The sequence below is a fragment of the Microcebus murinus genome, chromosome 16 (genome assembly GCF_040939455.1).
Source record: "Microcebus murinus isolate Inina chromosome 16, M.murinus_Inina_mat1.0, whole genome shotgun sequence".
NCBI lineage: Eukaryota > Metazoa > Chordata > Mammalia > Primates > Cheirogaleidae > Microcebus > Microcebus murinus.
The window spans coordinates 45,822,434-45,844,785 of record NC_134119.1 but is presented as its reverse complement, the minus strand read 5'-3'; the positions used below and the strand labels follow the sequence as shown (position 1 = coordinate 45,844,785).

The 22,352-nt window shown below is 50.4% G+C and overlaps 2 protein-coding genes across 2 annotated transcripts; one reads left to right on the top strand and one right to left on the bottom strand.

Moving 5' to 3' along the window:
* The first annotated feature begins 4,181 nt into the window (after nucleotides 1-4,181).
* Nucleotides 4,182-7,718, top strand: LOC105857119 (cystatin-9). The gene is made up of 3 exons (XM_012739222.3): nucleotides 4,182-4,616; nucleotides 6,469-6,582; nucleotides 7,431-7,718. The coding sequence occupies exons 1-3, from the start codon at nucleotides 4,368-4,370 to the stop codon at nucleotides 7,518-7,520; spliced, it is 453 nt and encodes a 150-aa protein (XP_012594676.2). The 5' UTR covers nucleotides 4,182-4,367; the 3' UTR covers nucleotides 7,521-7,718.
* A 10,438-nt stretch (nucleotides 7,719-18,156) lies between these two features.
* LOC105857118 (putative cystatin-9-like protein CST9LP1) lies at nucleotides 18,157-21,839 on the bottom strand. Its single transcript, XM_012739221.3, has 3 exons — nucleotides 21,600-21,839; nucleotides 19,167-19,280; nucleotides 18,157-18,246 (listed from the first exon to the last, which is right to left on the bottom strand). Exons 1-3 carry the CDS (start codon nucleotides 21,837-21,839, stop codon nucleotides 18,157-18,159), a joined length of 444 nt encoding a protein of 147 aa, XP_012594675.2.
* Between the last annotated feature and the right edge of the window lie 513 nt (nucleotides 21,840-22,352).

Sequence of the window (22,352 nt, the reverse complement as noted above, 5' to 3'; positions counted from 1 at the left end):
TCCTAAAGCGCCAAGGCCATTACCAGGACTGGAATGAGGGCAGCCGGCGGGTTCGGAGCACTGGGCTTCCCAGCCCCCAGCAGGCCCTGCCCTCTCCCGCAGGGTCTCATCGGGCTGGATCCAGGGGAGTCCCAGTGAGAAGCAGGACAGTGCTGGGCTCTTGCAGCCAGCGCCCTTTCAGTTCTCCAGAGCAACTGCAGCTCAGGAGGGGCGGGTGCAGGCGGGACGCTCCCTGTGGACGGGTGTGCGCGCGGTCGGTGCCTGAGACGCGCAGCTGGCTGTCAGCAGCCCCCGGAAGACCACCAGATGCTCCTCCTGTCGGGGTGCTGCGCTGGGTGTGTTAGAGCTGCATTCCTTGACTCGCAGGCTCGCAGGCCTGGAGAACTTAGAAAGCTCCTTGAGCCCCCCCCCCAGTGGTTTCCACAGGCAGCCTGCGGGTGGCGCCCGGCCTGCTGCACCAGAATGGGGAGAGGGGTTGTTACAGACCCCCGGGGCCAGAGGTCCCGAATCTACCAGCGGAGCCTTTGAAGCCCATCGCGGTTTTGATGGGCAGTCAGATTTCAGAATTGCTGACCATGGCGAGGAAAGAGGAGCAAAGCCCACTCACTGCAGATAACTTATAATTTGGAGTTGGAGGATTCAAGTTTGAGTCCTGGGGGGGACTCGATGTTCTCCCTGTTGCGTAAGGGAATTTGGATCAAATAGTCCTTGGCGGTCCCTTCCAGGACCCAAGCAGAGAGTGAGATCAGTCACACCTCCAGGACTCCAATATACCCCTCTGAGGACGCAGTAAAACCTGTCCCAGGGGCTGAATTCTGTGCTCTGAGTTTTTACCAAGGAGTCCTTTGTTTGTTTGTGTTTTGGGAGTGTGCGTATGAGTGCGTGCACCCAAACCATGGCGACTAAGCATTGCTGTGAATTCAGTTTTTCCAAAGCAATCTTGCAGTCTCACAGGACGGGGAATATCCAAGCTCTGTAGAAAAATGCCCTGAAACAGAGAAGGGAGCACAGAGATGGGGCTGTGCTTGGGAGCCCTGAAGGCAAATTCCACACCTTAGAATTTGACTGTGAAGACTCTAGCCTTTAGCTCTTGAAACACATGGTAGTAGATGAAGCATCCCTCATGGTTATTTTAGACAATTTGATCTGGAAAACCTAAAGACAAGGGCCACAAATCACTCCCTACATGACTCACTGGGTTTCCCAGAAATATCTTTCCCTCCACCTGCTGCTCCTTGGGGGCCCACAGTGGGGCAGCCCCTAAGGAGGGGGTCCTTTCACCACACCCAGCCCTCCTACCCCTGGCTCCCACCCCCAATCACTCTGTCGGGCCTCACAGCTTCTCTTTAAATTCAAGGGATCCAAAAAAAGCGGAAAACATTATTTTATTTTTGTCAAAGTCATGTGTGCACATGATAGAAATTGTAGGTGAGCTTGGAATAAATAACAAAGTCTCCACCTGCTCCAAGCCTCCGTCCCAGTCGCCAAAAGCAGGTGACCATGTTCTGATTCTTCTGGTATTTTCCCTCACAGCTCATCTAGATCATCAGCCTGCCTCATGAAAACAGCATTTGCCAATTTCAGACAACATCTGCCTGACCTCTGATATTAAAAGACAACAACTGACACATCCAGGCATAACCCCATAACATTTGGTATTTAGATGTTAATACTTCTATAGGTTACCTTTTAACTTGCACTATGGACATTGGGGAAATATATTCCACATCTAACCCCTTAGCCTGAATTCACATGGAGTGTGGTGAGGCTTAAGAAAGATAGAAACTTAGTCAAGAATCGCTGATGTGCCTGGAAGAGTAAAGAAGGTAGAAAGTAGACTGAGCCAGTTTTCTGTCTCCCAAAGGGAATTACATCTCTGCCATTGGTTTACTGTTTGATGTTTCCAAAATAAGTGCCAATGTTGGACATTTGAGGTTGATCTCTAAATAATGCTAATTGAGGAAGTGGAAAATTTGGCCGAGTCAGTGGAAACTACAGCCAGAGATCTAAAAAGGACTCTGAATAGCATCAGTTCACGGAGAAAGCAGCTGTTGTCCACGCCTGGACAACCATTAAGGAAGGCAAGAAGGGCACATTTGTCAAACTGGCCGAGTCTAAAGAGAATGTTTTAAAAGGAGTAGAGGTAAACGTTGGCCAAAACTGTCAAAATGAAAAGTGTTGAGAACAGCGTGCACGATGTGCATAAAGTGGTCTAAATCGGGGCAGCCCCAAATACCCTCTACAGGAAGGGCTCGTGGTCACAAGGTGCCATGGTGAAATGAAGTGATGTGGTTGGAGTGGAAGGTTTTGAAGGTGTCAGCGAATGAGTACATGTGCAGCTTATTTATTGTAAAATAAGGCTCACTCCCAATAAATGCAAAGAAGAACCCAGAGGCTGCTTGGGTGCAGTGAGGCCAGTGACCAGACCCCGGGGAGGGCACTGAGCTGAGGAGCTTGGGAGAGCGTCGTGTGTCCTGCACAGGCAATCAAGGGATTCCTCTTGCTGTCCCCTTACTTTCAACTTCCCAGACAAGGGCTGGTGGTTTGGCCTGGTCGTTGCTGCTGTGTTCTAATTGTTCAAAGCGGGCGTCCTCAAACTACAGTCCACATTCGGGTCTTTTTGCCCGTTTGTTTATTTACTTCAAAATAAGATATGTGCAGTGTGCATAGGAATTTGTTCATAGTTTTTTTTTTAAACTGTAGTCCAGCCCTCCAGTGGTCTGAGGGACAGTGAACTGCCCCCCCCCCCGTTTAAAACATTTGAGGACCCCTGGTTCAAAGTAATGCTTCCAGAAATCCAGGGCTTTGGTTCCAGGGAATCAGGCCCATCTCAGTAAGAAGTTACCGAGACCTTCCTATGAGGCCCACGTGGGTGCTCGGTGCCTGCAACAACACAAAGACGGACACCACAGAAGTCCTGCCTGCCCCAGAGACAGGTCAGCAAGTGCCCAGGATTTAGCTCAGAGCTAGAACTCTCCCAAGGGGAGCCAGGAGAGCTTTAGAAAAGAGTTCACATTTGGCCGGGGTATTGCAGGGTGAGCAGGAGTCCCTGGAGACAGGAGGAGGAGGCAGCCCAGAGCCAGGATGGGGGATTTCCAGGCAGAGAGCTGTGACCACCGACAGGGGCTTGCCAGCCGGGCCCGCCAGGCCTGGTTTCACTCAGCCCGCAGCAACATGTTTACCGACGTCCCCGGGTTGTAACAGTCCAGGGCTCACATGCTCTTCTCCCTGCGTGGCTCACGTCTGGGAATTCCAGTCATGTCTCTCTCAGTCTGGGGAGGGAGCACAGCCCAGGCCGCTAGGGACTCGGCAAGAGTATAGACACACACTACAGTGGTCAGTGGTGTCCATGTCCCTGTGGTCCCAGGTCTGGGTGTGGTGGGCACCCGGACCCTCCTTGGCTGCACAGTGAGGACATATCTGGTGCACGGGGCTCTAAAAAGGCATGTTTCAGGGGGATGAAACCTAAGACTTCTCTGGAAAGTGTCATTCAGTCTTCCCAGAGCCCATTTGCTGCTAGAGTTGGAGGCTGCGAAGGGCTCTTTCCAGGGCCCCGAACCTCCTGAGCTGTGGTGGCCGTGGCCACTGGAGGGCACCAGCAGCCATGGAAACTCCATGGAAACTCCAGGGCCGTCAGCAGTGGCAGGGACTGGGGGGCAGGCCCTTCTCAGTCTCTGGCTCTTTCTAATTGCAAGTGGCCACCCCTCCTCTAAACACCTTTGGCAGGGGGCGTCTCCATGACTGGGCAGGCCCCAGGCCAAGCCCATGGCAGCACATCCCTGGGCTGGGAAGCGGTGCCACGGGAGGGGCAGAGCTGGGCTGGGGCTCCTGCTCCCCAGTTTCCTCAACCTCTGCCCCCGCCCCAAAGGTGGGCTGCATCCCCAGGGGCTGGGAGCAGAGAGGAGCACAGACTCCGGCCGGCCGGACGTCACGTGAGCAGGAAAGACTCCCCGGCTCCCTCCACCGCTCCCTCCAGATGAGCACACACCATCCCCGGGCAGCCAGTGCCTCCCACCCACCCACTTCTCCCTCTCCCCACCTATCCTTTGTCTTCTCAGGGTTGGAGTCTACGACCTCCACCCAAATCCCTCCTCTTGCCCCCTGAGGGGCTCGTGTCCAGAAACCCCTCCCTCCCACTGCTGGGCCTCCCCCCAGCCCCCATGGGCACTTCCTCCCCCTGCACAGGAGATGATTTTAGCAGCTTTGCCTGGAGGAGGTGAGGCCACGTGTGGGAGGGACAGGCTGTGATGACAGAGTTGAGGACCAGAGGGAGGAGCTTGTGCCCAGGCAGATGAGTGTAAGGGCAGGACCTGAGCCTGGTAGCTCCTGGGAGAGCCCGGCCGGGAAGGTGCCCAGGCACCTGCACCATGTTGCTGCGACGAGCAAGGGCTCTGCCCTGGGTGCTGCTGCTGCTTCTCTCAACCTTGAAGCTCCTGAGGACCCGTGCCTGGTGTTCTGAAGAAGAAAATGAAAATAATCGGAAAGGCAGCACTCCTGAGATCCGTGCCACAGTGGAGTTTGCCTTGCACAAATTCAACCAGCAGAGCAAGGACGACTATGCCTACAGGGTCCTGAGCCTCCTGAGTTCCTGGAGGGAGTATTCCCAGTACAAGCAGGTTGGTGGCCACAAGATCTCCTGGCCTGACCTCCTTCACTTGCTCCTAAGTGGGAGACGGGGCAGCCTCTTGCCAAGGAGCCCTGGTTGGCCATTTGCAGCCCATACTTTGGTAACATATAGCCTAACTCAGTTTCAGTTTTTATAAAATATTTAACTTAGACATTCTTTTAAATTAGGTAAATGTCTACTTAATACTAGACATATTATTTCATCTCCAATATTTATGACATCATTTAACTGAAGAATGACTTCAAAATAAGGACTACTAAAGAGATGAAGCTTTGAATAAGGAAAAGAGAAAATTACCATATAGATAAACTGAGAAATACTTAAAGGACATAAAATAAAAATAGAAAAACAGAAACACACACACACACAAACACACACACACACACAAAGACCAAGGGTTCAGGGGCAACGAGGAGCTGCCGTCGTCCTGAGCCCGCTATCTGGCCGGTCCCTCTCCTCTGATTCCACCTGCTCTGGGCTCCGGGGCGTGTCTGCACTTGGTGGCAGGAACGAGGTTCACACTCCTCCTCAGACCACTGCTCTGAGTCCTGGATGGTCCCCGCTGGGTGGACGCCCCCCAGAGCGCAGTGAGGAACACACAGGCCACCCGGGCTGCAGGCCACACAGGACATGCTCTCCTAAGGGAGCACTTCCGGTTTGGACAGAGAGGGGGGACATTGCTCTTCCTGCCTGGGCACCAAGGTCCTGCAAGAAGGACGCAGGGCCCCACCCCGCACAGAGCTTCAGCCTCTGAGGAAACCCTGCAGCGCCCTGGCAGGGTCTGCTGCCCCGGGCTCTCTGGGCTGGAGCCTCCCACGTGGGCTCCTGGCCTGGCAGTCCCAGTCAGCTTGGGGGTTGGGGATGGGTGGACGGGAGGCAGGGGTGGGATGGGATGGGGTGGGATGGGGTGGGATGGGATGGGATGAGGTGGGATGGGGTGGGATGGGATAGGGTGGGATGGGATGGGATGGGATGGGATGGGGTGAGATGGGGTGGGATGGGGTGGGATGGGGTGGGATGGGATGGGATGGGATGGGATGGGATGGGGTGGGATGGGGTGGGATGGGATGGGATAGGGTGGGATGGGATGGGATGGAGTGGGATGGGGTGGGATGGGATGGGATGGGATGGGATGGGGTGGGATGGGGTGGGATGGGTTGGGATGGGATGGGATGGGGTGGGATGGGATTGGATGGGATGGGATGGGATGGGGTGGGGTGGGATGGGATGGGATGGGATGGGGTGGGATGGGGTGGGATGGGATGGGATGGGATGGGATGGAGCAAGAAGGAGAGCAGAGAGAAATTCAGACTTTGTGTCTTGCAGCCCTGGCTCCCATGCTGCGTGCTGTGCAGGGGAGCACTGGGTGGCGCTGTGCTTGCTGGAGGCCCAGGGAGAGGTCTGACCACATGCTGTAGATGAGGCTCCCTCTCTGGGGGCTGAGACCATCCTGAAAGCTCTTGGAGAACCAGCGGCCGCCCAGGCACCTGGCGTCTGTCCTCTGGGAAGGCAGCTGTGGGAGCAGGAGCCCCCTGAGAGGGGAGCCGGGTCTCAGGGTGGCAGAGTGGGGGCGTGGGCGGCAGCTGGGGGATGCGGTAACGGGGCTGACTCGGTGTGTCCCCCCAGGGATCCACCACCACCTCCTGCTCTTTGCTCTTAACTCCCCAATCTGGAGAAGGTCCCTGCGGTTTTACCTCCAGTGAGCTGATGCCAGGCCCTTGGCGAGCCTCCAGATGGAGCCCAGTGTTAGTCCCTGTCCCTACACCGATGGCGTCCTCATTGCCAGCTATTTAGGGGCATCAAGAAGGGAGTGTCCACTTTAACCTCTTTACGTACCGCAGGACAGTTCCAAGATGGTGTTCTCCATGAAACTGGAACTGCGCAGAACATTGTGTCGGAAATTTAAGGAAGACCTTGACAACTGCCCCTTTCAACAAGGCTCCAAACCGAACAATGTAAGACCAGACACCAGTTTCCTGCATTTAAGCAGCTGTGGAGGCTGCATGGGGGTGGGGGCGCGAGGTAGAAAGCAGCTGACAAAGCCTTTGCTAGGGACGTAGAGGAGGGACCCTGCAGCAGGCGCCAGCAGGCTCCCCTGCCTATGCCTTAGTGGGGCAGCAGCTCAGGCGTCCACTTGCAATGTCTGGCCAGTCTGAGTTTCTAACTCCGCCCCTCACACCACTGCAGCTACCTGCACCTAAGTCATAGGGCCTTCAGCCTGCTCTGTGCCCCTGGGATCCCAATCTCCTGGGCCCAAGGAAAGTATGTCCCTGCTCTGGATTCATGCTCACGTCCCACCTGCATGTAGGAAAAGGAGCCTGCTGGAGCCCTGCTGAGCTGCAGCACCTGCTGCAGGGGAGGAGCTCAACATAAAGCCAGCTCTGAGGACAGCCCCTCCTATGTTTAGTGCATCTGCTTTTTGTAAGATTAGCAAACAGGTTGGCTACTTGCTTAACTGAGAGTCTTAAATCCAAGAGCTGCTCTCTCTGGGACAAAGCATTCCCCTGCTACCCTTGGGGGCATGGATCACACTAGGACAGCTGGGCTTCCCCAGGAGGCCACTGGTTAGAGGGAAGAACCTGGCACAGGTGGCTGTGAGTCAGGTGGGGGCCCCAGATTTGGACACCATTCAGGATCTTCCTAGAACTTAGGTCAGATGGCCAGACCTGAAGGCCAGAGCCACTTCTCTCAATCGCTGTCCCTGGGAATGAGCAAGGTTGAGAAGGACCCTGAGTTTGGAGCGTGAGCCACAAGTTTCCTAAGGTTTCTGCACCCACAGACCTGCCTATGCTTGTTTCCCCAGACCTTCATCTGCCTCTTCACCGTCAGCACCCAGCCCAGGATATCAGTGTTCAAGCTCCTGAACAAGACCTGCTCGGGGGCAATCCCCTAATGGGGACACAGCCCCTCGCCTAGCCACCTGTTGCTCTCTCCTTTCGTGGACGCCAGCCATTCACAGGAGTTGAGACTTCAGTAGCTGAGCATCTTCATGCTTGTTCATTCTTCTGTTTTGCACTTGTCTAGGGTTTCGTGGCTTGGCATTTTAGAAATTATTTTGTCCAGGCCCATCACGTAGAATAGGTCATTAAACATCAGCATTTTAGAAGCTTTGTGTGTTGTGGCTATGGAGGGAGGAGCCTGGTCGGGTGGTGCACTTATTCTCAGCATAGCAACCTGGTGGGATCGGCGCTGGTAAGGTCCTTCCACCCTCTTGCACCTTCCGGGTGGTACAACCACAATGCACCTGAGCTGCTGTTTCCAGCCTCGTGGCCAGTGCCCCATGTGGCCAGAGGTAAAGTGGCTGTGACCCCTCAAGCCACCCAGTGTGTACAATGGAGCAAGACAGGGCCTTGGGGTCTTCATAGCACACGTGGCCTCTGCTCTTGAGGGGCTGGCTCACACGCTTTCCTGGTCCATGGCAGGTCAGTGGATGAAGAAAAGACTTCTAGCCCCACACACAGAGTTGTCCTGGAACCCAGAGCAGCATTAGCATCTTCTGGAACAATTTCAGAAGAGTAAAAGCCTAGTGCTTCCCCACCTTTGATAAAAGAGTCGGCATTTTCACAGATCCCAGGGGATGTCTGGAGAATTAAAGCACCAGACACACTGGAATACCAGATGCTGGCAAGACTGTGCCCAAGTCACCTAAAACAGTGCTTGACAAAAATGTTCTGAAAAAGCCAGAGAATAATTATTCTGGCCTTGGTGGGTAGATGGTCACTTTTTCAAGTGCCCAATGCTGCTTTTGTATCTTGAAAGTAGCTGTAGACAATGTAAACATAGAAGAGTCTCTGTGTTCCAGTAAGACTTTATTTACACAAGCGGGCAGGTTTGGGCCTTGGGTGGTAGTTACCCAACTCTGACACGAACAGCTCCTCTGGCACACCTGTACCTGGTGTTCCCAAGAACCACCAGTGCCAGCTCCCACTTCAAGCACCTGCATCTCCCCAGCTTGGCTCAGGAGTTACTCTGTGCAAATGGACTTCCTTTAGCAGAGCAGATACTTCCTGCAGCTGAAGGAGAGGCCAAGTCTGAAGGCACAATCCATCATCAGAAAGAAGCAGGCATATGTCCCAATATTTCCAGCCTCAGGGCACCTGATTCAAAGGCAAATTTTCACATTAGTTCTCAGAGTTTCCCAGGAAAGATAAATGGCCACTGGCCACCCATAGACCTCTAGAAAGAGACCTCCGCACCCCCTAGCTAAAGATCAAATAACATACTCTTTCCAGACTAAGATTTATGCTGCTTCTCCACAAAGATGCCTTCTGAATTTATCTGCAGCTACTTGTAAATTTCAGAGGCACTAGAATCCCCTAAAAATATGTTAAAATCCAAATTCTTAATCTCTCCATTCCCTAGGAATCTGACCCAGTAGGTGTGGGCAGGCACAGAGAATTTGCATTTCTTACCAGTTTTCAGGGGGTGGTGGTGTTCTTGATCCCTGCACCACACTTTGAACACTCAGAATACGTCCCTGGAGTTGGTTACGGTTGGATACAAATGAGAAATAACTCAACCTGTAGGTCATCGGGATGGGGGCTTGAGAATGGTTTCCTCAATACACACTGGATTAGGAAAAAGGTCAAACCATCATTGCTAATTGTAAAGGAAAAGAAGGGTTTCTAGACCCAAAGCATCAGCCTCCAGGACTAGAGAAGAGAGAGGCCACTTAGGGCCTGAGAACCTGACCCTGTGCACAGTGGCCTCTCGGAGCTAGGGCTGCCTGGGAGCTGCAGCTCTAAGACTCATTCTTATATTTAATCAATGCCTAAGAACTAATTGCTGAAATTTTTCCAATTTTTTCTACTGTGAAGTGTGGTGTGATGAATATATCCTTTATATCTATTGGTATGTGTATATGATTACTGATTTCTTGTAGGCGATGTGCTCAGAAGTTAGACTGTTTCCAATATTTTTTGATCTCTTAAGAATTGTTAATAAATATTGTTGAAATGTTTGTCCTCTGTTAAAGCAAATAAGGAGGAGGCTGTTAGCCTTAGGTTGCCTCTGTACCTGGAGCTCTTCCATAAGCAAAGCGAAACTTAACTTGGAAGCATTTCTTATGGTTAACTTAAAAATTACAATCTAGTCTCAATCAATCAGAAACAGCCAGCCAATTGGTTGTATAACTAAGGGCCTCCGATCACAGCATATCTAAATTAGGCAAACACCTAGGACTAGGGACATTGCCATATGCAGAGGCTCCTAAAAGATAAAATGCATTAAAAAAAAAACTCTTGCTCTAAAAGACTCTTTCCAAAAAGAAAATTTAAAATCTTAAAGTTATTTTGGCACAAATATTAGTAAAAAGCTTTAGCCAACTGGGCAAATAAGCCTTGCTCCATGAGTCATAAATAAAATTTGTATTAAAAGATATTCTTTTATAAACTCATGAGCTTTGTTTTATTGTACCTGGAATATGGCTAAAATTTCAGAGTGAAAGATATAAAATATGTTTCTGTCTGTGTATTTCTGTATGTTACATGGGATATTTTTCTATCTCTGGATGGTATTGACAAAGTTATAATATAATAAAGCTCTATTTAATTGGCTTAAAGAAAAATAAACACTTATGTGAAATAGGTATTCCTTAAACTGACAGGAAGATAGGAACTACTATAAAATATTTTCCAAGTTCGTGTGATCTGGAATAATATTTCAGTAAATAAAAGCTAATTTAAGTTTGATGGTTAAATTAGAATGAGTATTTCTTCAGAGTTGTCAACATTAAATATAATGTGAACATGCAAACTTTTATTCTGACTAGATTTACTAGTCAAGTAAGTTCATGTTATCTCTACTAAATGTTAAAGATTATAAAAATATGAGTTCAACCTAAGAACAAATGACAAGTGAAAGTGAAGTGTCCATTACTTCATGTATATCAAGCATAGCAGTGATACAAAAACCCCTCACAAACATATATTTAACTTTCTAGGAATTTAGCTTTTGTGATGATTGCTTAACATGCACATTCTTTAAAAATAACTAACAGGAAAATAACTTGATTATGGCTAGACTTGTTTGGTGTTATTATACCTATAAAAAATAGCTTCCCAAACCTCTTGCATTTGTTACTCCTTGGAGTTTTGCTATTGAATTTAAATAATACCTATTCATTGAATATATATAGATCATTTACAAATAAAATGCGAAACTATTGGCAAACATAAGTTTTTCCACTTTTGGCTTCCCATTACAAAAAATTAAAAATATTTGGTCTTTTAGTGAACATGTCCTATAGCACTTTGAAAAATGAGGAGGCAGATGCTTTTAGAAATTATAAAATGATGTTGAGTTAGAGAATACTGGTATAAGACAGGCAGTTCACAATTGCTTACTTCCTAGTTTTCACTAGAAATTAAAATTATTAAGAATTAAAGATTATAACATGTGGTAATTAATGCTAGAATAATAAGGGAAACAACTGTATGTGAGAAAAATGAGTTAAATTTTTGGTAAGGGGTGAAGCTATGAGGTATGAAGGATGTTTTTGTTAAAGAAAAAACAGTAATTTTCATCCTAAAGTAGAATAATTTGAGGTTTCACAATGGGAAAGAGGAAGCATGTAGGATAAAACTGAACTGATATAAAGAAGTTGTAGAAGGTTTATGGAAGAGGAATCTTGAAAATTGAATTTTATGTGTGATGTAACCAAAATGTTTGTATCCCCATAAAATTCTAATTTTTTTTTTCAAGACAGTCTCACTCTGTTGCCTGGGTTAGAGTGCCATGGCGTCAGCCTAGCTCACAGAAACCTCAAACTCCTGAGCTCAAGCCATCATCCTGCCTCAACCTCCTGAGTAGCTGGGACCACAGGTGTGAGCCACTGCACCTGGCTAATTTTCTCTATTTTTAGCAGAGACAGGGTCTTGCTCTTGCTAAGGCTGGTCTTAAGCTCCTGGCCTCAAATGATCCTCCTTCCTAGGCCTCCTGAGTCCTAGGATTACAAACGTGAGCCACAGAGCCTGGCCAATATTCTAAAATTTCAAAATAAATTAAAAAGAAAGAATTTTAAGTGTGTTAAATCTAACTAAGATCTGAAGAGAATTATTTATAATTTTGTTTAATTGAGTATTAATATCAAAAGCATACTGGTATAAAACTAGAATTTGGTCTTCTCTGTTAAAATAACAAAGATTTCTTAGATGATTGGACTGCTCTTAATAAGAAATTCTGAAAGATATGGTTTTTTTTACCTTTTAAGAATTCTGTCTAGGAAACAAAGACTTTGTGTCTTATCAAAATAATTTCCTGATTCATGTTGTCTTCTGCCAAGTCTTTGACTACTGAAGAAAATCGAAACCTTTCTCTTAAAAGAGCTAATGGTTTTCCTACAGCTATGTAACTTTTTTATTTGCCTTTAAATATTTTAATTGTCACCTTGAATAACAACATTGTGTCACGGTGACCTGGGATCTTATTTAACCCTTTGCATTCGCTTGCTTTTTTCTCATTATCCACTCGACATTACCCACACTCAACATCCGAGTGCAAAGGGTTAATCAAATGTAAACATTGATGTTTTTGACAACTTCCCAAAATAAAATTCTAAATGAAGTATTTTGACCTCAAACTAACATAGGGAGCTTTCAGAGGGCTCATGTGATATCTCAAAATAATTTGTTTCCTCTCCTTATAAAAAGAAAGATGTTAAATTCGTTAGGCTTATTTGATATGTTAAATTAAAGTTAGAAACATTGTCAAATAATAAAAACCACAGGTGGTACATTTCTACTGCCTACTGGACCATTCGAAAACTACAGGTGGATTTCATTCAATTGCTACCCTCAGTAGGATTCAATACTTTCTTGTGATGGTCTGTGTATTCTCTGGCTATGTAGAAGCATTCTCATGCAGGAAGGCTTATGCTGTAACAGTAGGTGGAAGGTTTTTAGAAAACATGTTTTCTTTATGGGACTTCCCTGGAGAAATCTCCAGCCATAGTATTCATTTCACTGGATGAGTTATAAAGCAGTTAAATCAGGTATTACAAACACAATGGCATTACTACTATTCCTATCAATTTTTATGGGAAGGTGAAAGACAAATGCATCCTAAGACTGAAATTGGTAAAGCTAACTGAATTGAAAAGACTGCCTTGGCCATATTACCTACCATTGGCTTTGGTGACAATCAGATCCACTCCTATAGGAAAACACAAATTAATATTTTACTTACTAGTTGCTAGAAAATTTATGCTCCTAATAATAGAGCTTCCTGTGTCTCCTGCTTTTATAAACTGTAACATGAGTCAGTATTACAGCGATTTGATACTTTATGCCAAAGTGTATTTTCACCAGGCAAAAAAAAAAGCCTTACATAACTCACCAACTGATGACAACCAGACCTTTCATAATCTAAAACCCAGAGATTGAGTCTTTTGGATATGACACCAGAAAAAGGCTGCCCCTAAACCCCACTGGAAAAGATCATACCTAGTTCATCTTAGTGTCCATGCCACAGCAAAAGTTAAGGGCCTTAGGCCCTGAGTCCACATGTGTCAACTCAAGAGGACCTGTGCAAACTCTTGGGACAGCACATCCCTTGGAGACCCCAAGGTAAGACTGAATTGGGCTTTTCCTCAAAAGCAGATGACATTCTAGACATGGGCAGCTTTCCCATGATCACAAATCAAGACTTATTTTTAGTGTCATCATGAAATCTTTGTTTTTTTCCCTCTTTTTACTGTGTGTTCTTTCTGTTTATGAGTAGCAGAATAATGCTATGATCAGGATTTCACAATCCACAACGTCAGTTGGAAAGATAACTGAATCTTGGATATGTCATGCTAAACTTAAATCTCTAATAATAATTTTAAGAGATCCTCCAGCTCACCCTCTAACAGATTTTACTGATATTCCTAGTGCCTGTTGGAATTGCACATCTGGCTTTTTCTACAGGGTTGTGCTTTTAGAGTCCTATGTTCAGATCCCTTGTTTAAATCTAACAGTAGGCAAAAATTATAGTGAGGGTTTTTGTAGTTAAATTTTTCCAGGAACTGAATAAAAAAAAAATGCCTAAGATAATTTGACAGTTTGTAGCCACCTTCATAACCTGACTCTCCTAATTTTGGGTAGTCTTCAACTATGCAACAATTCCATCATGGAGCCTTGGATAAATAGAGCTAGTGCTTTTCTTCTGACACAAAAGTCATCCCGCAGGGAACTGTCTGTTGTGCCCCTCCAGGATGTATTTTTATCTGTGGAAGATTTTATGATCAACCACAAGAATGAGCAACTCATGTCTCAGTAAGTGAGAAATTAGAAGTCAATGTGGATTAGGGATTCCAACAGTGCCATTGTCATCCCATAACTGATGGGAAACCAGACATTGGTCAACATCTTTTAATTTGCATTACAGAATAACGAGGGATTTGCCAGGAGGCATAAATCTCCCTAAATGGGCATCTTTGGGTAGAATGCCCCTTTCCTTTCTTGGCCTAAATGTAAATGAGGTGATAATGACAAATATGTCTCAAACATTAGCTACTATGGCTGACTCTATTGCAAAGGCTATAATGCCCAACAAACTTCTTTAAATTATCTTGCTAAAGATATTTTAGTTAATAGGGTCTCTTTGGACTACTTGTTGGCTAAACAAGGAAGAGTGTGTGAGATATAAAGTACCTACTGCACTTGGATAAAAATACCTAGTATGAGAGACACTCAATTGCAAGAAATCAAACAGCAAGGCATTTGGTTAGAACAAGTAGATGCCTCTTTTGGCTCATTCTTTCATTTACTTTAATTGATTTGGTTCATGGCAGCATTGGTTATGGAGCATATTTCAGTCTATTGGGATTACCCTCCTGTCATCAGAGTAGTCTCCGTGGTGCACTGTACCTCTCAAGGGTCGTAAATGCTGTGTGCAGCCATCTACTCTGTCTAATGGCCTCACTCCAGTGAGAGTGACAAAAACATGAGTAACAATGAAAAGAATCTTTCAGCTAGCCTGATATCTTGACTTATGAATTCCTTTCTGAGACCAGCTAAGTCCATTATAATGGTGATAGAGTAGAGATCAAGAGGTTGACCACAAAGGGGAATCGATAAAGCAAATAAGAAGACCATTAGATTGAGGTTGTCTCTGCATGTAGCTCTTATGCAAGCAAACCTATACTTACTTGGAGCTGACATTTAAAAACAAATCTAGCCTTGGACGGTCACAACAGCCAACCAGCAAATTGGTTATATTAACTAGGGACCTCCCAATACAGTATACGGAAATGAGGCAAAAGTGGAGGACTTCCCATCACACCCCTCCCCCCCCCCCCGCCCCCCTGCAAACAAAGCAAATGCCCAGCTCTTAGCAAATCAATTAATTTCTGTATTTTGCTCCTGTCTTCAGCTTATAAAAGTTCACTGCTCATGCTGCTAGAACAGAACTCTCTAAACCTATTCCAGTTTTGAGTGATGCACAATTTGTGAATTGTTCTTTGACCAAGAAACTCTAAATTTATTTTCTCTAAAGTTTTTGTTTGAACATTTCTATAATTGATCTTGAGAATTGGGTTTTTGAGTCCTATGCTCCTGATGAATTCCTGTCTATCTTGGCTAGTCCAGAAGTTAAGCATTTAGTTAATCCCCTGAGAAGTCCGAAGCCCCCTCACTCTCTTCCTACAACTGCCATGTACCTGCTCACCCATCCTTGATGCCCCTGCCAATCTGGGTGCAGGCAGATGGCTCTTATTATATTCTTCAAACTCATCTTAAACTTTATGTATTATAAAATTTCAATTCTACTGGATTCTACCCATTCATGTTTCCAATGTTATCACCCAGATATCCTTGTTCTCCTCTGGGAATAGATGGCAGTTGTCCTGAGACAAGATGCAGGGCCAGGACTCCTGACAGCTGGGATGTGGTCTCACCATGTGTATCCTGACAGCCTTCCTCCTCCCTAGGTCAACCCCACCTGTCCTTCCTCTGCCTCAAGGAGAGAGGCTCGGGGAGTTTCCAAAGACCTCCCCACAACCTCTTTGTCCTTGTTACTTTGTGTTCACTTTTATATTCCATGTGCCCAGGGCTGTGTCCCAGTGCTGATCCTCTAGGAAAAATGAAGAAACGGCCACATGTGCCCCTAGCAGATACGGAAGTGGCCAAGTGCAGAAAAAAAGGAGTGCGTATAGAGATTTGATTTACTGTTTTCTTTTACTGCCTCATTTGATTTCAGTTGCAGCCGTTTGAGGACAGCCAAGCAGACATTCTCATCACCACATCAATGATGCAGAGACAGAGAACGAGAGGATAGGAGCTAAAAAGGTGCAGAGTTGAAATATAAGAATTCATATTTCTGGAGAGTGAGGGACTTCGTGACACTGTAATACAATCTGTGCCTTGCTTTTTCCCTGGGGTGGGGACCCATGGATGCTACTGACCAGGCGTTCCCAGCAAGTCTCCCGCCCCAGCCTCTGGCCCAGGTTTTGCCCAGGGGCCCACCTCCTGACCACATGCAGCATCCAGGGCCACAATTCCCTGATCCAGAGAAGAGAGAGCTGACCAGGAGGCCACCTCCAGGAGCAGGACTAGATGGTTGGTTTATGGGAGGAGAGGTCCTCCCAAAAGAGCAGACACCTTAATGCTAGCCCTGTGCGTAAACCAACCTCAAGCACCCGACCCATGCCACATGCTACTCTGGACCCTGGAGAAACATCCGGGGGCAAGACGAATCCTGGACTCCATGGAGACCCCTTCTGGGGTGCGGAGAACTGACAAAGCCCCACACGAGCACTCTGAGTCAGGCAGGCGTCAGGGCACCCTGCCAGGCCCGGTGCCTTGCAGTGGGTAACTCTCCCTCACTCCGGGAGGCACGGCTCTGCTCCCACAGAGTCCTGACCCAGGACTCCCCGGTGGGCTGAACCCCATGGGACCCTGTCCCGAGAGCCGCCTCGGGTATGGTGCTCGAGTGGAATGAGCGGAGTGACTCTCTGGACAACACGTGTTGGAACCACAGTGGATAGAGGGCCCTCTGAGCTTCTTCCCGCTGACTGAGTCCTGGGCAAGGAAAGGCCGAGGGTGGAGCACACAGGAGAGGGGATGGGGGGTCGAAAACAAAAACCTATTCGTGTCTGGGCAGGGCAGGGCAGGGCCTTGAGGGCTCCAGAGTCCAGACAGGGACAAAGAGCAGCAGCTGTCCCCACCTCAGCACTGGGGGCCTGCAGGGAGACCCCGGGGCCTGGCTCTCCCCTGGCTTTGCCTGGAATCACCGTCTGGGGCTCACCCTCCCGGCTGTCTCTGTGCAGGACACGTTCCAAGGGGACGGGCCAAACACAGCACGTGTCTTGACCAGACTCCCCTTAAGCTGAGCCCACACGGACTGATGAGCGCGGGTGGTTTATCTGGAGATGAACCAGGAGACACAAATGAGAAAGGGGGAAGAAATCAACTTTCCTGTTATCCACATGTCTGTTCTCAGTGGGTCACACTGCGGGCCACTGGGTTCATCGTGCAGGTGAAGCTTAGGGAACCTGAGGTGCTGTCCTCTGAGTCGGGTGCCCTGGGGCTGGGAGACTGGGACACTCACCTGCCCCCCTCCTGAGGATGGAGTGTGACTCTCAGGCCTGGCCTCCCCCACACCTGGGGGGTGCACCTGCCCTGCTGAAGGAGCTCCAGGGACGCAGCGGAAGCCCCGAGCCGAGCTGGGGCAGGCACAGGCGCTTGTGTCGGGAGCTGCGGGCATGCTGGGGCTCGGGACACCTGCCACAGCTACACCCAGCGGGCTCTGAGGTCGGGGTTGGCAACTATGGTCCGAGGGCCAAATGCAGCCTGCCGCCTGCTAGTGTGAAAAGGTCTTATTGACACGTGACCACTTAGTTGTTTACACATCAGCTGTGGCTGTGTGCAACATGCAAAGGGAATGTTGGGTAGTTGGGAAAGAGACCATAGGGCTCACAGAGGCCCAAATAGTTAGTCTTTAGTCTTTACAGAGAACGTGTGCCGAACACTGGTCTGGGAGATTGGGACAGAGTGTCAATAGCTGCCAGTACTCCAGTGTGTCTCAACCTTAATAGCAGATGATTCCCCTGGCGATTAGTGAAAATTCCGTCTATGCTCGGTGCAGCCCTGAGTCCTGGTCAGGGCTGCATTGTGCTCATCGAAGCCCTGAGAGGACACAGCCACTGCACCTCTGGACCCCACATGAGCCAGAGGCAGCTTCTCAGACACAGCTTAACTGTGCCACTTGGAACCACATCAGGAGGCCCAAGATGAGGGAACGACCCCACCACCCACAGTCCCACCAGGCTGTCCCACTGAGAGTGGCTCCATCCACTGCCCAGCCCCTCTCTCCAGAGCATGGCACACAAAGCCTGTTAAAATGCTGATGTTTAATGGCTTATTCTACACTATGTACCTGGAGAAATGTGGATTCTCCATTGATAGGCTCCACAAGCCCAGTCATGAAACCCAACACACATGCACAGCAGGAGGACAAACAAGCGTGGGGCTGCTCCACCCGCCACTGACACTGCCGGAGTCCGCGGAAGGAGAGGGCAGCACGTGGCCAGGCATGTGGCTGCGTCCCACTCAGGGGAGCCCCACAGAGCAGGTCTTGTTCAGGAGCTCGAACCGTGTTAGCCAGGGCTGGGAGCTGATGGTGAAGAAGCAGCTGAGGGTCTGGGGGAACAAGCACAGGCAGGTCCGTGAGTGCAGCAGCCTTGGGAAGCTCTTGGCTCGTGCTCCGAGCTCATCTCAACCTTGCTCATTCTGGAGATAGCAATTGAAAGAAGTGGCTCTGTTCCTCAGGTACAGCCACCCAAACTTACCCCTGGGACATTGCTTAACTGCTTCCAGATCTGGGGCTCCCTCTTTACCCAAGGCCACCTATGTCGGGTCCCCCATTTCAGACAGTGGCCTCCTGGGGAATTCACAGGCTGTCCCTCTGGGTGTCATAGCCACAAGAGCACCATAAGACACTCTGACCCACCAGGACGTACTCTCTGATTTAACCCATTATTAACCCATTAGTTGACCCTTTGATAAAAGTACCACTGATCCTAGGTGGGCCATCCCCAGAACTAGGCTTCACCTCGGCCTCGTCCCCTACAGCAGGACTGCAGCTCAGCAAGACCATGCCAGGGAAAGGGGGGGACAGTGGGGCCCCTCTTCAGGCTCCAAGTGAGAGTGGGGATCCCTGAGAGCTTCCCATGCAGGCAAAGGCAGTGCTGGGCCCTGCCTGGCTCTTTGTCCTGCAGGCAGGGAAGCGGGTGGGTATGAAGACCAGAAAGAAAACATCATTTACACAGGCCCAGGACACTGGGATGGCAGAGGGACAAGAGTAGTCTGAAAGCCGTGTGACTAGGTGCATGCACCTGCAGTGGTGTGAGGGGACACAGTTGGGAAACTCAGACTGGCCGGGGACAGCTAGTGGACGCCTGAGCTGCTGCACACTAAAGCACAGCAGAGTAGCCTTGCAGAGCCTGCCGGGGCTCCCCCTCTGCTTCCCAGGAAAGCTTTGTCAGCTGCTCCTGACCCCCCACCCTGCCCCCAAGCAGCCTCCACCTCTGCATGAATGGGGCAAGCCGGTGTCCTCTTACGTTGTTCAGCCTTGAGCTTTGCTGAAAGGGGCAGTTGTCAATGTCTTCCTCAAATTTCCCACAAATGGTTCGGCCCAACAGCAGGTTCATGGAGAACACTATCTTGGAACTGTCCTGCGGTACATAAAGAGGTTAAAGTGGACACTCCCTTCTTGATGCCCCTAAATAGCTGGCAATGAGGACGCCATCGGTGTAGGGACAGGGACTAACACTGGGCTCCATCTGGAGGCTCACCACGGGCCTGGCATCAGCTCACTGGAGGTAAAACCGCAGGGACCTTCTCCAGATTGGGGAGTTAAGAGCAAAGAGCAGGAGGTCGTGGTGGATCCCTGGGGGGACACACCGAGTCAGCCCCGTTACCGCATCCCCCAGCTGCCGCCCACGCCCCCACTCTGCCACCCTGAGACCCGGCTCCCCTCTCAGGGGGCTCCTGCTCCCACAGCTGCCTTCCCAGAGGACAGACGCCAGGTGCCTGGGCGGCCGCTGGTTCTCCAAGAGCTTTCAGGATGGTCTCAGCCCCCAGAGAGGGAGCCTCATCTACAGCATGTGGTCAGACCTCTCCCTGGGCCTCCAGCAAGCACAGCGCCACCCAGTGCTCCGCTGCACAGCACGCAGCATGGGAGCCAGGGCTGCAAGACACAAAGTCTGAATTTCTCTCTGCTCTCCTTCCTGCTCCATCCCATCCCATCCCACCCCATCCCACCCCACCCCATCCCACCCCACCCCATCCCACCCCACCCCATCCCACCCCATCCCACCCCACCCCACCCCACCCCACCCCACCCCATCCCACCCCATCCCACCCCACCCCATCCCATCCCATCCCATCCCACCCCATCCCATCCCACCCCACCCCATCCCACCCCACCCCACCTCACCCCATCCCATCCCACCCCACCCCACCCCATCCCACCCCACCCCACCCCACCCCATCCCACCCCACCCCACCCCACCCCACCCCACCCCATCCCACCCCATCCCACCCCATCCCACCCCACCCCACCCCACCCCATCCCACCCCATCCCACCCCACCCCACCCCACCCCACCCCACCCCACCCCACCCCATCCCACCCCATCCCATCCCATCCCACCCCATCCCATCCCACCCCACCCCATCCCACCCCATCCCACCCCACCCCATCCCATCCCACCCCACCCCACCCCATCCCACCCCACCCCACCCCACCCCATCCCACCCCACCCCACCCCATCCCACCCCATCCCACCCCATCCCACCCCACCCCACCCCACCCCACCCCACCCCATCCCACCCCACCCCACCCCACCCCACCCCATCCCACCCCATCCCACCCCACCCCACCCCACCCACCCCACCCCATCCCACCCCATCCCACCCCACCCCATCCCACCCCATCCCACCCCATCCCATCCCACCCCATCCCACCCCATCCCACCCCATCCCATCCCATCCCATCCCACCCCATCCCACCCCATCCCACCCCATCCCATCCCACCCCATCCCACCCCATCCCATCCCATCCCATCCCATCCCATCCCACCCCTGCCTCCCGTCCACCCATCCCCAACCCCCAAGCTGACTGGGACTGCCAGGCCAGGAGCCCACGTGGGAGGCTCCAGCCCAGAGAGCCCGGGGCAGCAGACCCTGCCAGGGCGCTGCAGGGTTTCCTCAGAGGCTGAAGCTCTGTGCGGGGTGGGGCCCTGCGTCCTTCTTGCAGGACCTTGGTGCCCAGGCAGGAAGAGCAATGTCCTCCCTCTCCGTCCAAACCGGAAGTGCTCCCTTAGGAGAGCATGTCCTGTGTGGCCTGCAGCCCGGTGGCCTGTGTGTTCCTCACTGCGCTCTGGGGGGCGTCCACCCAGCGGGGACCATCCAGGACTCAGAGCAGTGGTCTGAGGAGGAGTGTGAACCTCGTTCCCGCCACCAAGTGCAGACACGCCCCGGAGCCCAGAGCAGGTGGAATCAGAGGAGAGGGACCGGCCAGACAGCGGGCTCAGGACGACGGCAGCTCCTCGTTGCCCCTGAACCCTTGGTCTCTCTCTCTTTTCCTTTTGCTCTCTCTTTCTCTCCCTCTCTTAGTCTCTTTCTAATTTTTTTTTTAACTTGTGTTGTTGAAATATTTTTTCAGTCTCTCTCAGTGGATATATTCTTCCTGGCTCTTTTCCTTACTGTGTTCCTTTATGTCCGCAGTAGTCCCTATTTTGAAGTCATTCTTTAGTTAATCAAAGTCATAATAATCATGAAGATTGAAAAGTATATCTCGCATGTGAGTTGATTTTGAATCTTTTTTAAATTTCTAAGTTAAATGTTTTCAAAATCAGAAACTCATAGAATTACTTTGTATTTTGCCCAATTATAGCGTGCAAATTGTGAACCAAGAGTCCTTGATAAAATGCCCATCCCTGTCCCTCCCTTAGTGTCACATACGGGAGAGGAGAGGGTGTGGTCACAAACCTTGTCCTTCCTGGAGTTCAGGGTGCTCAAAAGCCTGTAGGCAAACAGGTCCCTGCTTTGCTTGTTGAACGTGTGCAAGGCGAACTCCACGGTGCGAGGAAGGTAAACTGCAATGTCTTCTTGATCCATCCAATTCTCATGCAGCCGGCAATTTGAGTCCTGGATCACAAGGGTCTGCAAGCCTGAGAGAAGCAGCAGCAGCACCCAAGGCTGAGCCCTCGCCTGTGGCAGATACGACATGGTGCTAGTGTCTGGACACCCCCTGACTTTCCCCTTCCCAGCCCGGCTCTCCCAGGAGCTACCAGGCTCAGGTCCTGCCCTTATGCTCATCTGCTGAGGCACAAGCTCCTCCCTCTGGTCCTCATCTCTGCCATCACAGCCTGTCCCTCCCACACGTGGCCTCGCCTCCTCCAGGCAAAGCTGCTAAAATCCTCTCCTGTGCAGGGGGAAGAAGAGCCAATGGGTGGGGGGCTGGGGAGGACCAGCAGTGGGAGGGAGGGGTCCCCGGACACGAGCCACTCAGGGGTCAAGAGGGGGGATTTATGTGGAGGCCATAGTCACCAACCCTGAGAAGAGCACAAACTACAACAGGTGTCAGGGGAAGGTGGTCCCTGGACACACCAGTTGGGGTGGGGGGCAGGGACAGAGACAAGAAAGGACAGGGACTAAGGATGAGTTGCCAAGAGCACGTGCTATGTGTGCACAGAAGTCCCAGCTGCAGGGCTCCAGGTATGGGCTCCACAACCCAGCCTG